Source organism: Ambystoma mexicanum, chromosome 1q, assembly GCF_040938575.1.
Source record: "Ambystoma mexicanum isolate Mex_15411 chromosome 1q, UKY_AmexF1_1, whole genome shotgun sequence".
Lineage (NCBI taxonomy): Eukaryota > Metazoa > Chordata > Amphibia > Caudata > Ambystomatidae > Ambystoma > Ambystoma mexicanum.
In genome coordinates, this window is record NC_090922.1 from 1,552,841,190 (window position 1) to 1,552,855,714 (window position 14,525).

The following is a 14,525-nucleotide window of genomic DNA, read 5'->3' on the forward strand; positions in this document are numbered from 1 at the left end:
TTGGAGTCAAGGTTGGAGAGCAGGTCTTCACGGATGTTCAGGAGAGCAGTTTCCGTGCTTCTGGCAGCCCTGAAGCCAGACTGATGGTCATGAAGACAACCAACAGATTCAGTGTGAAGATTAAGCTGCGAGATGGCCAGTTTCTCCAGGAGCTTGCTAAGGAAGGGAGTGATGGAGATTGGGCGATAGCTGGGCAGGAGGGGGTCAGCAGAGGGTTTCTTAAGAAGAGGGTGCACAAGGGAGTGCCTTATGGGGATGGGAAGACTCCAGTGGCGAATGAGTAATTGCAGAAATCAGCCAGGGCAGGAGCCAGGGAGTCGATGTGGTCCTTGATAGACTTTCATAGATCGGACTTGTCGAGAAACCTCGTCTGCAGAGAAAAGGGGAAAGGCAGGGAGGGAGGCAGGGAGGGGGGTGGATGGCAGCAGAAGGGCCAGAGGAAGAGCGGAAAATAGAGGGAGGGAGGCGATAGGGAGTTTTTGAAATGAAGTGAGAAGCCAGTGCCATGCAGAGGGCCTGGGAAGAGACAGGAGAGGTTGAGACAGTGGCAGGATTGGTCAGTTCCTTGCAGATTTTAAAGAGTTCAGCCGAGTTGTTAGATGCCGCAGAGATCCGGGCTTGGATATGGGCTCTCTTCTTGGTGAGAACGGAGAGCTGGTGTTGCCTTTGCAGCAGGCGGCAGGCCAGTATGTCAGAGGATGAACATGAAGCACGCCATTTCCTCTCGGCCACCCTGCACTTGCGTTTTACGGTGACAAGATCAGAGTCATACCAGGAGATACACTTGACTTTGGGCTTCAGGTGGATTCTCATGACAGGGGCAAGGATATCAAGAGTATCAGATATAGCAGAGTGGAGCATGGAGAGGGCTGTGTCAGGGTGAGAGTCAGCCAAAGGGGGATGAGGGGCTGAGAAGGTGACGGCGAAAGCCTCAACTGACACGCGCTTCATGGATCGGATGACCGTGAAGGTGGGTGGCAGTGATGGAGCTAGCTTGGCCTGAGGGGTAGGGAGGGTGAGGTGGGAGGATAGGAGAAAGCGATCACTCCAGGAGAGAGGAATGGAGAGAGAGACAGAGAGATGGAAGGTTGGAGGAGATCAGAGCATTGAGAGTGTGCCCTGCAGAATGAGTCGTGCCGCAGAGGTCACGAAAGTGTCCAGAGGGGGGGACAGGAGGCATCCAAGTGGATGTTGAAGTCTCCAAGAAGGAGTTGAGTGGTTGAGGCCAAGAGAGAGGAGGAGAGGTCCACCCACTCGGAGAGGAAGGAGGAAATCTGACCAGGTGAGGGGGGGAGAGGGGGAGAGGGGGGAGAGGGAGAGGGAGAGAGAGAGAGAGATTCAAAAGAGGAGTAGGTCTGTGTAGGAGTGACAGAGGCAGGGATCCACTCAGGGAAGATAAGGGCAACACCCCCACCAGAGCGGTTGGGCCTGGGCACAGAGAGGATCTTGTAGCCGTCATGTAGAAGCATGTCAAAGCTGGTGACAGAGCTGGTCGTGAACCATGTCTCGGTGAGACCGAGGACATCGAGGTCAAGTTCTTCAAGAAGGGGGCAGATATCAGAGGAATGTTTGACAGCAGAGCGAGAGTTAAGAGTGGCAATGTGGAGAAGGTTGCCTTCCTTGAAGGACTTCCAGGGAGGGCTACAGATCAGAGGTACGCCCTGCCGAGGTGTAGAAGGAGCCCGGGAGGGGGAAGGTAAGGTAGCCAAGGAAAGGGGAGGGGAGCAGCAGAAGAAGAAAGGAAGTTGAGGCGCAGGAAGCGTCTATCAAAGAGGTGACGGTTGGCCTGAGGGCCTTGGACCAAGACGGTCCCATTAGAGTAAACATTAATGATGACCTTAGAGGAGTGGAAGGAGGCCAAGAGGACATCCCAACGGGTACCACCATTAATGGGAGATGAGGAGAAAGGAGCGAGCACAGAGATCAGATGAAGGGTCCATAGGTCAGGTGAAGGCACGACAAAGAGGATGCCGGTGAGAGTTTCCTTGGAGGACACACTGGTTTAGGTGTTAGCGATAGGGAGGCCTGGATTGGAGACCAGGATGTCCTTTTTAAACGTTTTCCTACCAGATTTAGTGAGGAAAGCAGGATAGTCAATAGAGAAGCAATTAGAGAAGATAGGAGAGATAGAGAGCACCATAGAGTAGGTGGGAGAGGAGGAGGTTAAGGGGGGAGGGAGGGGAAGACACAGACGAGAGCAGGCGGACAAGATAGCGAACGGCAATCAAGTTGCGCAGTAGGATAGACTCTCAGGGTTAAGAGCTCACAATGCTCAAATATAGAACCAGGGAGAAGCCAACTAAGTTTGAGAATCCTGAAAGGGGAGAAAAGGCCTAGTTTACACAGTGCAAATATTTTAAATACTGGTACAGTGCGTATTAAACAACATGTGTAGAACCACCTAAGTTTGTTGTCGGCACTTGCGCTTCCCAAGCGATTAGCAATAATGAAATGTGAAGCACATAAAAAAGTAACATGTAACATTAGAAAGGGAAACGCATTTGCAGACAAAATTGCTAAACAAACTGCCACTGATTTATACACAAAAATGTATGTTGAAAAAATAGAAGTACCCTGCATAATAGATAATGGAATTGCCACAGTTAAGGAAATGCAAGCAGAAGCTACTGTAGATGAAATAAAAAACTGGTCTGAGGGTCCAGCAGAATTAGATTCTGAAGGTTGTTGGGTGGACAAGCAAAATAACTGATGGATGTTGCCGAATGCCTATGTGATGGCCATGGTCACCATGGCCCACAGTCCGACACACATATGTGCTAGAAAAATGATTCAACATCTGGATTCTGTGTGGCAGAACCCACACATTAGAAAAAGTGCTGAAAGATTGGTTCAGAATTGTATGACTTGTTTACAACATAACATTGGAAAGGGAACAGTGACGCCAGTAGGAAGTTTTGGCCCACCATCTATGCTGTTTGAAGTCATCCATTTTGATTTCTTAGAAATGGGGAGGTGCCAAAACTATAAGTATGTCCTTGTGGTGGTCTGCACATTTAGTAAATGGGTAGAGGCCTATCCCTGAAATATTGTACAGCTATGTCCACAGCTAAAGCCATGCTAAAAGAATACTTTTCCCGTTTCGGGCTACCCCGTGTCATATGGTCAGATAACGGCACGCACAAATCCCAGTGGGGGGCTGGCTGTCCTGATTGCACAGCCAGATGCCCCTTTCTTGTAAAATGCAGGGAGAGAATGCAGAGGTTGTGCTGTAGTTCCTGATAAATATTGTAAACCTGGAAGCTGAAGTCATGTCGACCACTGGAACAGAAAACCGAAGAGGATGACAAAGGAAAAGTGGCGGGAATGATTTCCAGCGACTGGAGAGCTTGCTGTGTAACCGGAGCCTGCTGTAGCCCTTCCTTCCAATCGACCTGGGGTCTCTGAAAACGATGAACCGAACCCAGAGCCTGATGAGACCCAATAGACTCAAGAAGACCTGCATTTTGAGCCATCCCACGCGTTGCTGCAACCTTGCGTTCTTGCAATACCCCAATACCCTGGGACCTCCAGCCACTGTGCGTTGCACGGTCCTCTGAATTCCGAATCTAGCTGAAACTTCATGGGCATCCTGGTGTATCTCCAGAGACACAAATCAAGTCAAAAAAGTTCCCTCACAAGAGTGCTGGACCTCTTAAACGACGAGAATTCAACCGTGATTTTCTGTCTTCTTCTGTGCTGCTTGAAAAGGCGCCAAACCCGCAGAACCGCATTCAGCCACGAGAGAAATCTTGCCTAGGGCCTTCTTCATCGATCCCTGCTGCAAAGTCCCTTCTGAGGTCTTGTGTTCAGTCTCCAGGACAAGGAATCCACTGACTGGGAATTTGGCTACAGTCCCTGAAGTTCTCCTGCTGCAATCTCTTCTTCATTGCTGAGGTACTGTGTTGGCTTGGGTATATACATACCTTAAGCCTGTTGGGATTTCTGTGTAGCTGCGGGGTGTTTTCTGTGATTGGGAGGTCCTTCATCCAGTACACCCAGTCCCACTGCTAGAATCCTGCTGGGGTGTTTTCTGAGAAGCCCCTGGACCCTCTTCTAACTCTAGAAGTAAAGTACTCACCTGCTTGCCCAGTTTTCCTAAGGAACTCTGACTTTTGCTACTAAAGAACTTATTCTAACATTGCCTGTTGGTCACTAGTCCTAGTGACCCCTCCCCCCCTTCTGCCACTGTGAACACTCATGCTCTAAGGGAAAGACTTTGAAGGGATTGGAACTTCTGCATATAAAAGAAACCAAGTGTTTTACTTACTTGTAAAGAGTTGGTAGGTAACTGTAATTCTCAGAGTGAAAAGTTACAAAAGTTCTTACTGATCTTGAATGTGTGATGCACTATTCTTAAAAGTATGGTTAACATTGTTTCTTCCTTAGCCACTGTTTTACCAGTCTAAAATAAAGTAGATGTGAAGGTGTTTTACTCTCCTGTGATTAGGTTGTGCCTCTTTACAAAAGTAATGTGTTGTTTTCACCAGATTATTCCTGTGGGGTAATTGTATGAGTGTCCTCCAACTGTTGGTATCACCAGGTTAGTCCTTTTAGGATAACTGTATGAGTGTCCCCCAACTGGGTCTTGCTTGCCCTGACTTGCTGCTAGCCTGTCCTTAATAAGTCTACATTAGGTTGTTGCCTACCTAGAATAACTATTCAGTAAAGTGTGACATTGGGTTTTACTTTCCCCTTCATTGTGAAGTTAAAGTATGTGGGTTTTACTTACCTTGTGTTAGCTGTGTGCCATCCAAAATAAGTTACCAGAGTTATTGCTTACCTCACTCTGGGGTTCCCCGATTTCCAAAGCATCTGTAATTGTATATTACATCCTTAGGTTTTACTCACCTGGTATAACTGTGTGTTATGACAAAAGTAGTTATAGGTTTTTTACTGCACCTAGAATAAGTTTTTCACTATTCACCAAAATTATATTGTCCAGTTGACTGTTTATGTGACTTGTTCCAAGAGTCACTGTACCACTGGAAGGGCCTACTGTCCTGGTATTACCAAAAGTAATCTAAAAGTAACCATTGGTCTTTTACTCCCAAAGAATAGGCTTGACCTATAGTAAATGTGTATAACAAGGTTTTGGCTTCCCTAGAACTACTGTTAGGTGTTCCAAATAAGGTGTATACTTGGGTCTGTATACTTTCAAGTTTTATATTGTGATTTCATATAATGTGTTAGTACTTACTTAACCCCTAGATTTATCTGGGCCTACCTGTAATTAAATAAATCCTTTATTTTTACAATACATTGGGCCTCATTACGACCCTGGCGGTAAGGGGTTTACGCCAGCGTTAGCTGCGCCGACCCCTTACCGCCAACTACGAGTTCCCAGAGCGCCATGGTCACTTTTCCGCCCGCTTTTTGCGGGCGTAAAAATCCATGGCGCTATGGGACCTCGGTGTTAATTACGCCACCGTAGTGTACGGTGGCGTAATTAACACCTTCCCCACTCCCATTGAGCCCTATGGGGCCGAAATGGGAATGGGGAAGGGTAAATGGGTCAATGGGGACTTACCGCCCCGCCAACCTCGGAATGGGGCGGTAAGTCCGCCATCCGCCATGGCGTAAAGGGACTTTGCGCCATGGCGGAAAAGTCCGCCGATGGCGGAAAAAATCCGCCAGGGTCGTAATGAGGGCCATAGTGTTTCAGTGTTTCTTTGGATCATTTGTATTACAATTTCACTTGTACTGTATCTACTGCCCTCTCTCCCACTTAAGGTAAGCCTGGCTGCTCTGTCTACGCTACCCTGAACTCAGGTGATACAGCTTTATACTAATAAGAGTGGAGTCTTGTACTGCCTCAGTAGAATGGTTTTGAAGAAGCCCTTAGTTGGACTTCAGAAAAACTGTCCTAACACAGGGTGTTAGAAAAAAACGACAAATGGAACTACAGATATACTCTATAATATGACAATGGAACAAAAAGCAATCAGATTAATTGTACTTCAGAATAGAAAGGTGCTTGATATAATTTCGGCTGATCGTGGATTAGTATGCAAATTGGCCTGCCAGTCCTCTGCTCCCACATTACAAATGAGGGTGTACATGCGATCAAAACAAAACCTCCTCGCATGTTAAGTGAAGGTGCACAACACGAAAATGAAATAATTAAAGAATTTATGGCAATTAATATTTCTGATGACGATCACAGCAGTATGGGAAGTTCGGAATCAGGCACGTGGTCCGATGAAGACGCGATGTATGGATGATGCTATTGGCTTACGGCCAAAAGGAGGCTTTGTTGGACCAGAAACAACCCTATAGTATGTATACTATGTTGGCCAGAAACCAATTGCATCATGTGACAAACATCGCAGTCCTAGAATCGTCAATGTAACCAGAGGGCGTCCATTTTGTAAAATGTTGGCCATTTGCTTTTTTTCATTTCTGTCAAAAAGCTTTGCAAATGTATTCTATGCTTCGAACCCACCCACAGTGCGAGGCCACAGCCTGAATGCTGAAATACTAACAGAGACAGGAATGTCAAACTGTGCAGAAATACATTGTTTTTCTCTCTCACTAAGTCCTTGAAGTCGAGCAGAAGCCGCATCTAATCAGGAGTCCAGGTGCCGGCTTGTCTTGCAAGCGCTGTAGTAAAAGGCAGTTAAAACATGAATTATATTCTTCTAGCGGTGCTCCTTCACAGAGAGTGGTTTTTTCTGCTTCAGAACTGTCTGACCCTTAGCTCATGAACCGAGACACACAGATAATGTACTAAGGAATGTTTCTCTGATAAGAACATGTTATCTTTGCCGAGCTAAGAGCTTCATGTTCCCCATAACAGAAATCTGTCTCTGCTGCCTTTGGTAGAATATCTATGTTTAGACTGAATGAAGACTTGTCATAACGTGTCATAATTGTCAATCACTGAACCCTAGCCTGTATAACATGTATGTGGGCGGATCGAATTGCCTTCGTAAAGATTATGTCTAATGTATATATATTGCTGCTTGAGCTTTGCTCGCTCTCTCGCCTCTCACAAGAGTTGTTTGGAAAACGAACCTTGTGTCTGGATGGGTCACTTGGGTATATGGTTATTGTGCCTTAGTTTCCATAAGCGGTCTTTATGGCCTAGCAAGAGAAGGGGTGAGGGAATGGGGGTAAGTGCTAGGTGTACCAAGGATGGAAGTGCTGGAGAGTGAGATGTTAAGTGACCTGGTGAGAATGGTCAGGTGCCAATAAAAAAAGTAAGTGCAAGCCTGTGGTGGTATAGGCTAGTGGATGCCAAGGCAAGTGCTGGTAGCGGGTGGAGGCTAAGACGATTGGGTGTGGGAGGCCAGGACCCAGGAGAACACATAATGGCCCTGGTCACCTGGAAGGTGGTGAAAAGAAAGGTCTTCAGGAATGTGAGGAGATCCTGCTCGAGATGGAGAGGAAGGGGGAGGCTGTTCCATATGGAGGGAGACTGATGAGGAAAGAGATCAGCCACCAGCTTGCTGCTCAGTAAAGCGCTTCACACAGAGTTCTGCTGCCGAGTGCTGAATGTTGCTGTGACTATCTCCTTTATTCCTTTTTTTGTGTTTCTCAGCACTTGACTATTCTTCTCAGAGTTCAATATGTTGTTATGCTATTAGTGATGGCCTAAATGCTTCTAAGCACTAATCACTGATAGGATCAAATTCACATCATCTCTCCACGCTGCAACTATGGGAACAGTAGGGTCTTCAAAGATCTCCTAAATACTAGGTGGGTCTCTAGTCTTTTTAAAATAATGTATCTTCTGATGCATGATCAGAGTTAAGTAGCCACTCTAGCTGTTCTTGCACTCTGTATGCTCTTAGGGCTTCACCCGAGTGTGGGTTCTCTGATGGCTTCTCAGAGCTGAGGAACAACTGCAGCTTGTCTTGCACTCTGTGCACTCATGGGCTTCCCCCCAGTGTGGGTCCTCTGGTGGATTCTCTGAGCTGAAGAACGACTGAAGCTTTTCTTGCACTCTGTGCACTCGTAGGGCTTCACCGCAGTGTGGGTCCTCTGGTGGATTCTCCGAGCTGAAGAACGACTGAAGCTTTTCTTGCACTCTGTGCAATCGTAGGGCTTCACCGCAGTGTGGGTCCTCTGATGGCTTCTCAGAGCTGAGGAACAACTGAAGTTTTTCATGCATGCTATACACTTGTAGGGCTTCTCCCCAGTATGGGTCCTTTGATGGCTGCTCAGAGCTGAGGATTGACTGAATCTTTTTTTACACTCTGTGCACGCATAGGGCTTTACCCCAGTGTGGGTCCTCTGGTGGATTTTCAGTGCTGAGGAACGACTGAAGCTTCTCTTGCATTCTGTGCACTCGTAGGGCTTCTCTCCAGTGTGAATCATGAGATGGCTGCTCAGGTTTGAGGAATGACTGAAGCTTGTGTTGCATTCTGTACACTTGTAGGGCTTCTCTCCAGTGTGGATCATGAGATGTCTTCTCAGGTGTGAGGATTGACGGAAGCTTTTCTTGCACTCTGTGCACTCATAGGGCTTTTCTCCTGTATGCACTCTATGATGAATGCTCAGCATTGTAGAATCAGTGAATCTTTTCTTGCACTCCGTACACTTGTACAGCTTCGCCCCAGTATGGATCATCTGATGGTGTATCACAGCTGAGCGGTCTCCGAAGCTTTTCTTGCACTCTCTGCACTTGTAGAGCTTCTCTCCAGTGTGGATCATGAGATGGCTTCTCAGGTGTGAGGATTGACTGGAGCGGTTCTTGCACTCTGTACACTCATAGGGCTTCCTCCCAGTGGTGGTCCTCTGGTGGATTCTCAGAGCTGAATAATGACTGAAGCTTTTCTTGCATGCTGTGCATTTGTAGGGCTTCTCTCCAGTGTGGGTCCTCTGATGGATTCTCAGGTGTAAGGATTGACTGAAGCTTTTCTTGCATTCTGTGCACTTGTACGGCTTCTCCCCAGTGTGGGTCCTCTGGTGGATTCTCAGAGCTGACGAATAACTGAAGCTTTTCTTGCACTCTGTGCACTCATAGGGCTTCTCCCCAGTGTGGGTCCTCTGGTGGATTCTCAGAGCTGACGAATGACTGAAGCTTTTCTTGCACTCTGTGCACTTGTAGGGCTTCACTCCAGTATGGATTCTCTGATGACTTCTCAGAGATGAGAACTGGCTAAAGCTTTTCTTGCACTCTGTGCACTCATAGGGCTTTTCTCCAGTATGGACTCTATGGTGAATTCTCAGCGCTGCTGAATTAGTGAAGCTTTTCTTGCACTCTGTGCACTGGTAGGGCTTCACCCCAGTATGAATCCTCTGATGGCTTCTGAGAGCTGAGGGGTCACTGAAGCTTTTCTTGCATGCTGTACACTTGTAGGGTCTCTCCCCAGTGTGGATTATGAGATGGCTTGTCAGGTTTGAGGAGGTACTGAAGCTTTTCTTGCACTCCGTGCACTCATAGGGCTTCTCCCCAGTGTGGGTCCTCTGGTGGATTCTCAGATCTGAGGAATGGCTGAAGCTTTTCTTGCATTCTGTACACTTGTAGGGTCTCTCTCCAGTGTGGATCATGAGATGCCTTCTCAGGTGTGAGGCTTTACAGAAGTTTTTCTTGCACTCTGTGCACTCATATGGCTTCTCTCCGGTATGGACCCTCTGATGCTTGTGCAGATTTGGGATTTGTGTGACACTTTTCTTACACTCTGTAGACGTGTAGAGTTTCTCAGCCATGTGAAATTAATTATTTAATCTTCTATTAAGCACTTAATACCAGAGACTAGTCACTAAGAGCGAGAAGCCAAGATTCAAACCTATGTTGCTCAGCATTTTCTTGCTTTCAAAACAAACACGTTGGCCCTGAGCTCTCCTTTTCTGTGTTTGATTGGACTGTACTGCTGAGTAAAGAACATCCCACAAACTCTGCAGGAAAATGCCTTGCACTAGGTAAGGATCCTCATAGATGTGCCAGGCATTGAGCTGTCCCAAGAAGGTGGCACTGGTTCTTTGCAATGGCACTGCCCATCTTCTGTAGCTCGTCTCTTATTCCCATGCATATCTCATGTTCACTTCCAGACCCTTGGTTTCGGTGATGGCTCTACTCTCTGTTGAAAGAAGCAAAGGTTTCATATATTATTTCATGTCAACTGAGCAAGACTGTGCACAGAATTCTTACCAGTAATCGTCACATCTCCTATTCCTACTCTTCCACATCAAAGGACTCAGCATACAAAGTAACCACAGTTCCGTATGAGTATACTCTCAAAAATGTTTTTATTTTTCCATTGTATTGCCCTGTCCTTGTCACCCAGCAGATAAGACTCTCTAACTCCCACGAAAGAGAATGTATGAAAGCAAGGATGGCACAATCTGTTCTCCAGGGTAGGAGAGGTGGGCATTAATACTGTGAAGAGGATGATTAGATCTGGGAGTAGTGAAGATTATGGTTAGTAATCAGATCATTATCTCCACAACCATCATCTTCACCCCTGTTCTTGACAATGAAGTGTGCCAAAGCTAAATGTTTGCACCCTCAGACTTTCTAGGAAAAGGGGCAGCTATCTCGTATCTCACCATAAATAACCAGCAACTAAAAGCCACTTTGAATGGGGCAGAATGGGACATTGATGTGTGAAAGCAGGGTGGAACCCTGCCATTTCCTGCTCTGCCTTATTCTGCAGTAATGACCAGGTGACTGAGGATGGGCACAGAGCAGAGAGAAGACCTACGCCGTGCAGTGTAGGCATCGTGGAAGGGGCAGTGGCACCAATGCTTTCACACCACACCTGACACTACTGAGAGCCAGGGACTGTGGTCACTCTGAACACCCACTCTCCGCCTCTGGGGTAGGTCAAGTTCTAGCAATGCCGTTAGGCCATCTAAGGTTAAGAAGGGTTCCTATTCTTCTTGGATATGCTCTGCTCTTACCCGGTCTGACTGTACTTCTATTAAGGGGTGAAAATGGTGGTTACCATTAGTCTCCTTCATTTAGGTGAAGGACAGCACCACTGGCATCAAACCTCTGGATGGGGGGGCACCCTGTGTTGCGTCTCTTTGTGGAATGTTTACTGAGCGGGCCGTGGTGAGTGCTGTCACTAGATAACTGCCAATTACACGTTTTCAATCTGTTTTAACCCAGAGCAGATCTTAAGCAAGTGTTCTTCTTTCCAGAGGCTTGAGCAGTGCACATTTTTGTAGTGTTTTATTGGCACAGAGAGCGCATTGATCTTCCTGCGCGTTGCGGCCCCTACTAATTGGGGAGCACACCATTGGATGCTTAATTTGCACATTACCCATTTTCCTGGGTGGTAAATCTAATGCAGCCGTTACTCCTAACCACCAAATTCCAGAAGTAGGGTCCAGAAGATGCCATATTTGAGGAGCCAAGGTGGATGATGAAGTCACCCAGGAGAAGGAAATAGAGGTTCATGTGAGAAGAGAGAAGGAGAAATTAACCCATTCTGAGAGGAACAGGGTGATAGAGCCAGCTTGCATGTAGATAGTGGCAATGGTCAGGGAGAAAGTGGGAGAGATGACCAGCTTGCAGACTAGGCTCTGAAAGGAGGAGTATGGCTGGTTGGGTATGAGGGAAGAAGGGACCCATTCATGGAAAATTAGGGCAACCCCACCACCAGTACAGTTAGGGTGAGGCTTAGAAATTAACTTGTAGCCATCAGGGACAGGGCAGTCAAAAGCAGTGACTGAGCTGGCATTGAACCATATCTCGGTAAGAGCGAGGATATCAAGGTCAAGGCCTTCAAGGAGGAGGCAGATGTCAGCAGAATGTTTGATAGCGGGCGAGCATTAAGTGTGGCTAGATGTAGTAGGTCACTGCCTTTGAAGGTTTTCCAATGAGGGGTACAGAGTCATGGTACACCAGTCGGAGGAGAGGGAAGGTGAACAGAGAGAGGAAAAAGGAGTAGCATGTGTAGGAAGGAGTTAATGGACGGCAAGCGCCGGTCGAAGAGGAGGATATTGGGTTGAGGACCCTGAGCCATGATGGTGCATTGCGATAGACATTAATGATACACCTGGACGATGAGAAGCCTGCCAAGAGTACTTCCCACCTAGTGTCACCATTAATGGGTGAAGATGTGAAAGGAGAGAGAGTAGAGATAAGATGGGGAGTCCAAAGATCTGGAGAGGGGACAAAAAAAAGAGGATATCAGTGACAATCTGTTGGAAGGTTGCGATGACATGGGTATCTGCAATGGGTAAACCGGGGTTAGTGGTAAGGATGACTTTTTTAAACTTTTTCCTTCCAGACTTCACGAGAGAAGGAGGATAGGTGAAAGTATAGCAGTTAGAATTGAGAATGGGAGATGGAGAGTCCATAGGAGTGGCAGAGAGATCAGGATGGAAGATAGAAGGAAAGACTGAACAGCATAAGCACAAACTTACCAGGCGGCTTAGTAGCCCAAAAAAATCGAGCAAATGCAACAGAAACACTTGAGTACTAAACATTGGGGTGTAGGTTTGTTAAAAACACACCAGGAATCGACGTTACCAAAGAGCTCAGCAATGCACTAAACAAAAGGGAAATAATAAGGCATATAAAAGGCAGAATGGCATAGAACGGCAGCATGGCATGGGCACACTGCCACAATTTGGTTTTCGTTGCAAAGCATGCTCAGACTCAAGGAAAGTTTTACGCCATTTTTTTCCATTCTTAACAGTTATTTATAATTAGTTCACCCCTGCCCAGTGACCCAGTTCTCCCATGGGGGTCCGCTACTGGTACATTTCTGTCCCAGACTGCCCTGTTATGAAAAATCCCGCTGTGGTTGCGTTCCACTTAAATGTTCACCCTTTTCTCTGCCCGGCTCACCTGCTACCTCATGGGCAGTGTTCCGTGTGGGTCTAGCCCCTGACTTCCCAACGTCCACTGCAATTTTCGGCAGGCTCACCTGCTCCCTCATAGGCGGGGTTCCGCGTGACACTGGCCCTCCAACTGCCCAATGTCCACTGCAATCTTGGGCAGGATCACCTGCTCCCTTGCAGGCGGCGTTCTGCATGGCAACCCTGTTCTTCTACCGTCCCTCTGCATTCGTTCACGTCGGCCCTCCCATACCGGTTTCACGGGCTGGCTAATAAGCCCAGAAAAAAGGCATCTTCCGGCCTTTGACCTGCAGTCTCCCCTGCCCCTTGTGGCACAACCTCCCACTCCTTGCAAGCCTCTTCCTCCTTTTAAAGAAAAAAAGAGAGCCAATTCATTAACCCAACTCTGCCTCTCACCGGATCCATACCCTTGCTCACACCTGACAGTCCTTCACTCTCGCAACTGTTGTGCACACCCTGATAAACCACTTCCTGTCCTGCAGACCGCAGACTGTGCTCCCTCAGTTTTCACCGTCACTTCCTCACATATCCTCCCCACCAAGCACTGACATTTGGGCAGGGTATGTGCTCTTGACAAGAAATCTGCTTGTGTCAGCAGTTTAAACCACTGCAGGATCCTGGGCTTAGAGTCCTTATTCCTTACCCGTTACCAGGGTAAATTTGCGTGACCAGGAGGTAATACCTCAGCGACTCAATGGCCCACTTAACCGCCAGACACTCCTTCTCAATAGTGGCACAGGCCCCCTCATGAGGCAACAGTTTCCTGCTCATAAACAAAATTGGACATTCTCGTTCTCCCTGGTTCTGAAAAAGCATTGCCCCAATCCCTACTCCAGATGCATCCATCTGCAAGTAGAAAGGTGGCGAATAATCTGGACAATGTAACACTACATGTTAAGCCATGGCCTTCTTCAGATCTCTAAACGCCTGTTCGGCCTCTTGTTGATTATCCCTGGCCTTTCGCGGTCCGGGCCGACTGTAGGCGATCTGTCAATGGGGCTGCCAATGCTGAAATGTACGGTATGAACCTTCTATAGCAGCCTACGCAACCCAGGAAAGCCCACATTTGTCTGGCATTGGCTGGGAATGGAAGCTGATCAATAGCCTCCAACTTGTGCTGTTGAGGCCGAATTGCAAAAGTAGTATCCTAGATACTTAGTACGGGCGAAGGCTATCGAAGTCTTCACAGGATTGATGTTGAGACCAGCGGCCTCCAAAGACTGAAACATGGCCCAAAGGTGCTGCAGATGGGAGCTCCAGGAAGTGCTATAGACAATGATGTCCCCTCAGGAGGGAGTTCATGAGACATTGGTAAATTGCGGGGGCTCCATGGGGGCTCCATGGCAGCACTGTGAGCCCCCTTGGAGCCCCCGAAACTTACCAAGGGGGTTGCAACGGCCGTCTTTTCTCTGTCCCCTAGCCGTAGTGGGATTTGCCAATACCCTTTTGACAAATCGATGGTGGTGAGATGCACTATTTTCCCAAGCCTTTCCAGTAGGTCATCAATTCTGGGCATCGGTAGCATCAAACTTGGAGATTATGTTTCGATTACAGAAATCCATACCGAATCGTATGCTCCCATCCCGTTTCAGCACCAACATTATGGGGGAACATCACTGGCAATACGAAGGTTCTATGACTCCCATGGCCAACATGGACTGTATTTCTTTGTTCACGGCTTGCACCCTGGCTTCCGGAATTCTATACAGTCGTATCCCGACGGTGGTCCCCGGAGTGATATTTATTTTGTAACAGGCCTTTGTAGC

At 47.5% G+C, this 14,525-nt stretch overlaps 1 protein-coding gene and 1 long non-coding RNA gene across 2 annotated transcripts in view; one reads left to right on the forward strand and one right to left on the reverse strand.

Annotated features, from left to right (window-relative positions):
- LOC138552212 (uncharacterized) overlaps positions 1-14,525 on the forward strand; it is a 184,653-nt gene that overhangs the window by 151,758 nt on the left and 18,370 nt on the right. The window lies entirely within an intron of this gene.
- LOC138552180 (zinc finger protein 658B-like) overlaps positions 6,113-14,525 on the reverse strand; it is a 42,019-nt gene continuing 33,606 nt past the window's right edge. The window contains exon 2 of the mRNA XM_069642519.1: positions 6,113-10,025. Within this exon, the coding sequence (XP_069498620.1) occupies positions 7,828-9,654 (1,827 nt within the window). The 5' untranslated portion in view covers positions 9,655-10,025 and the 3' untranslated portion in view covers positions 6,113-7,827. The remainder of the gene's footprint in view (positions 10,026-14,525) is intronic.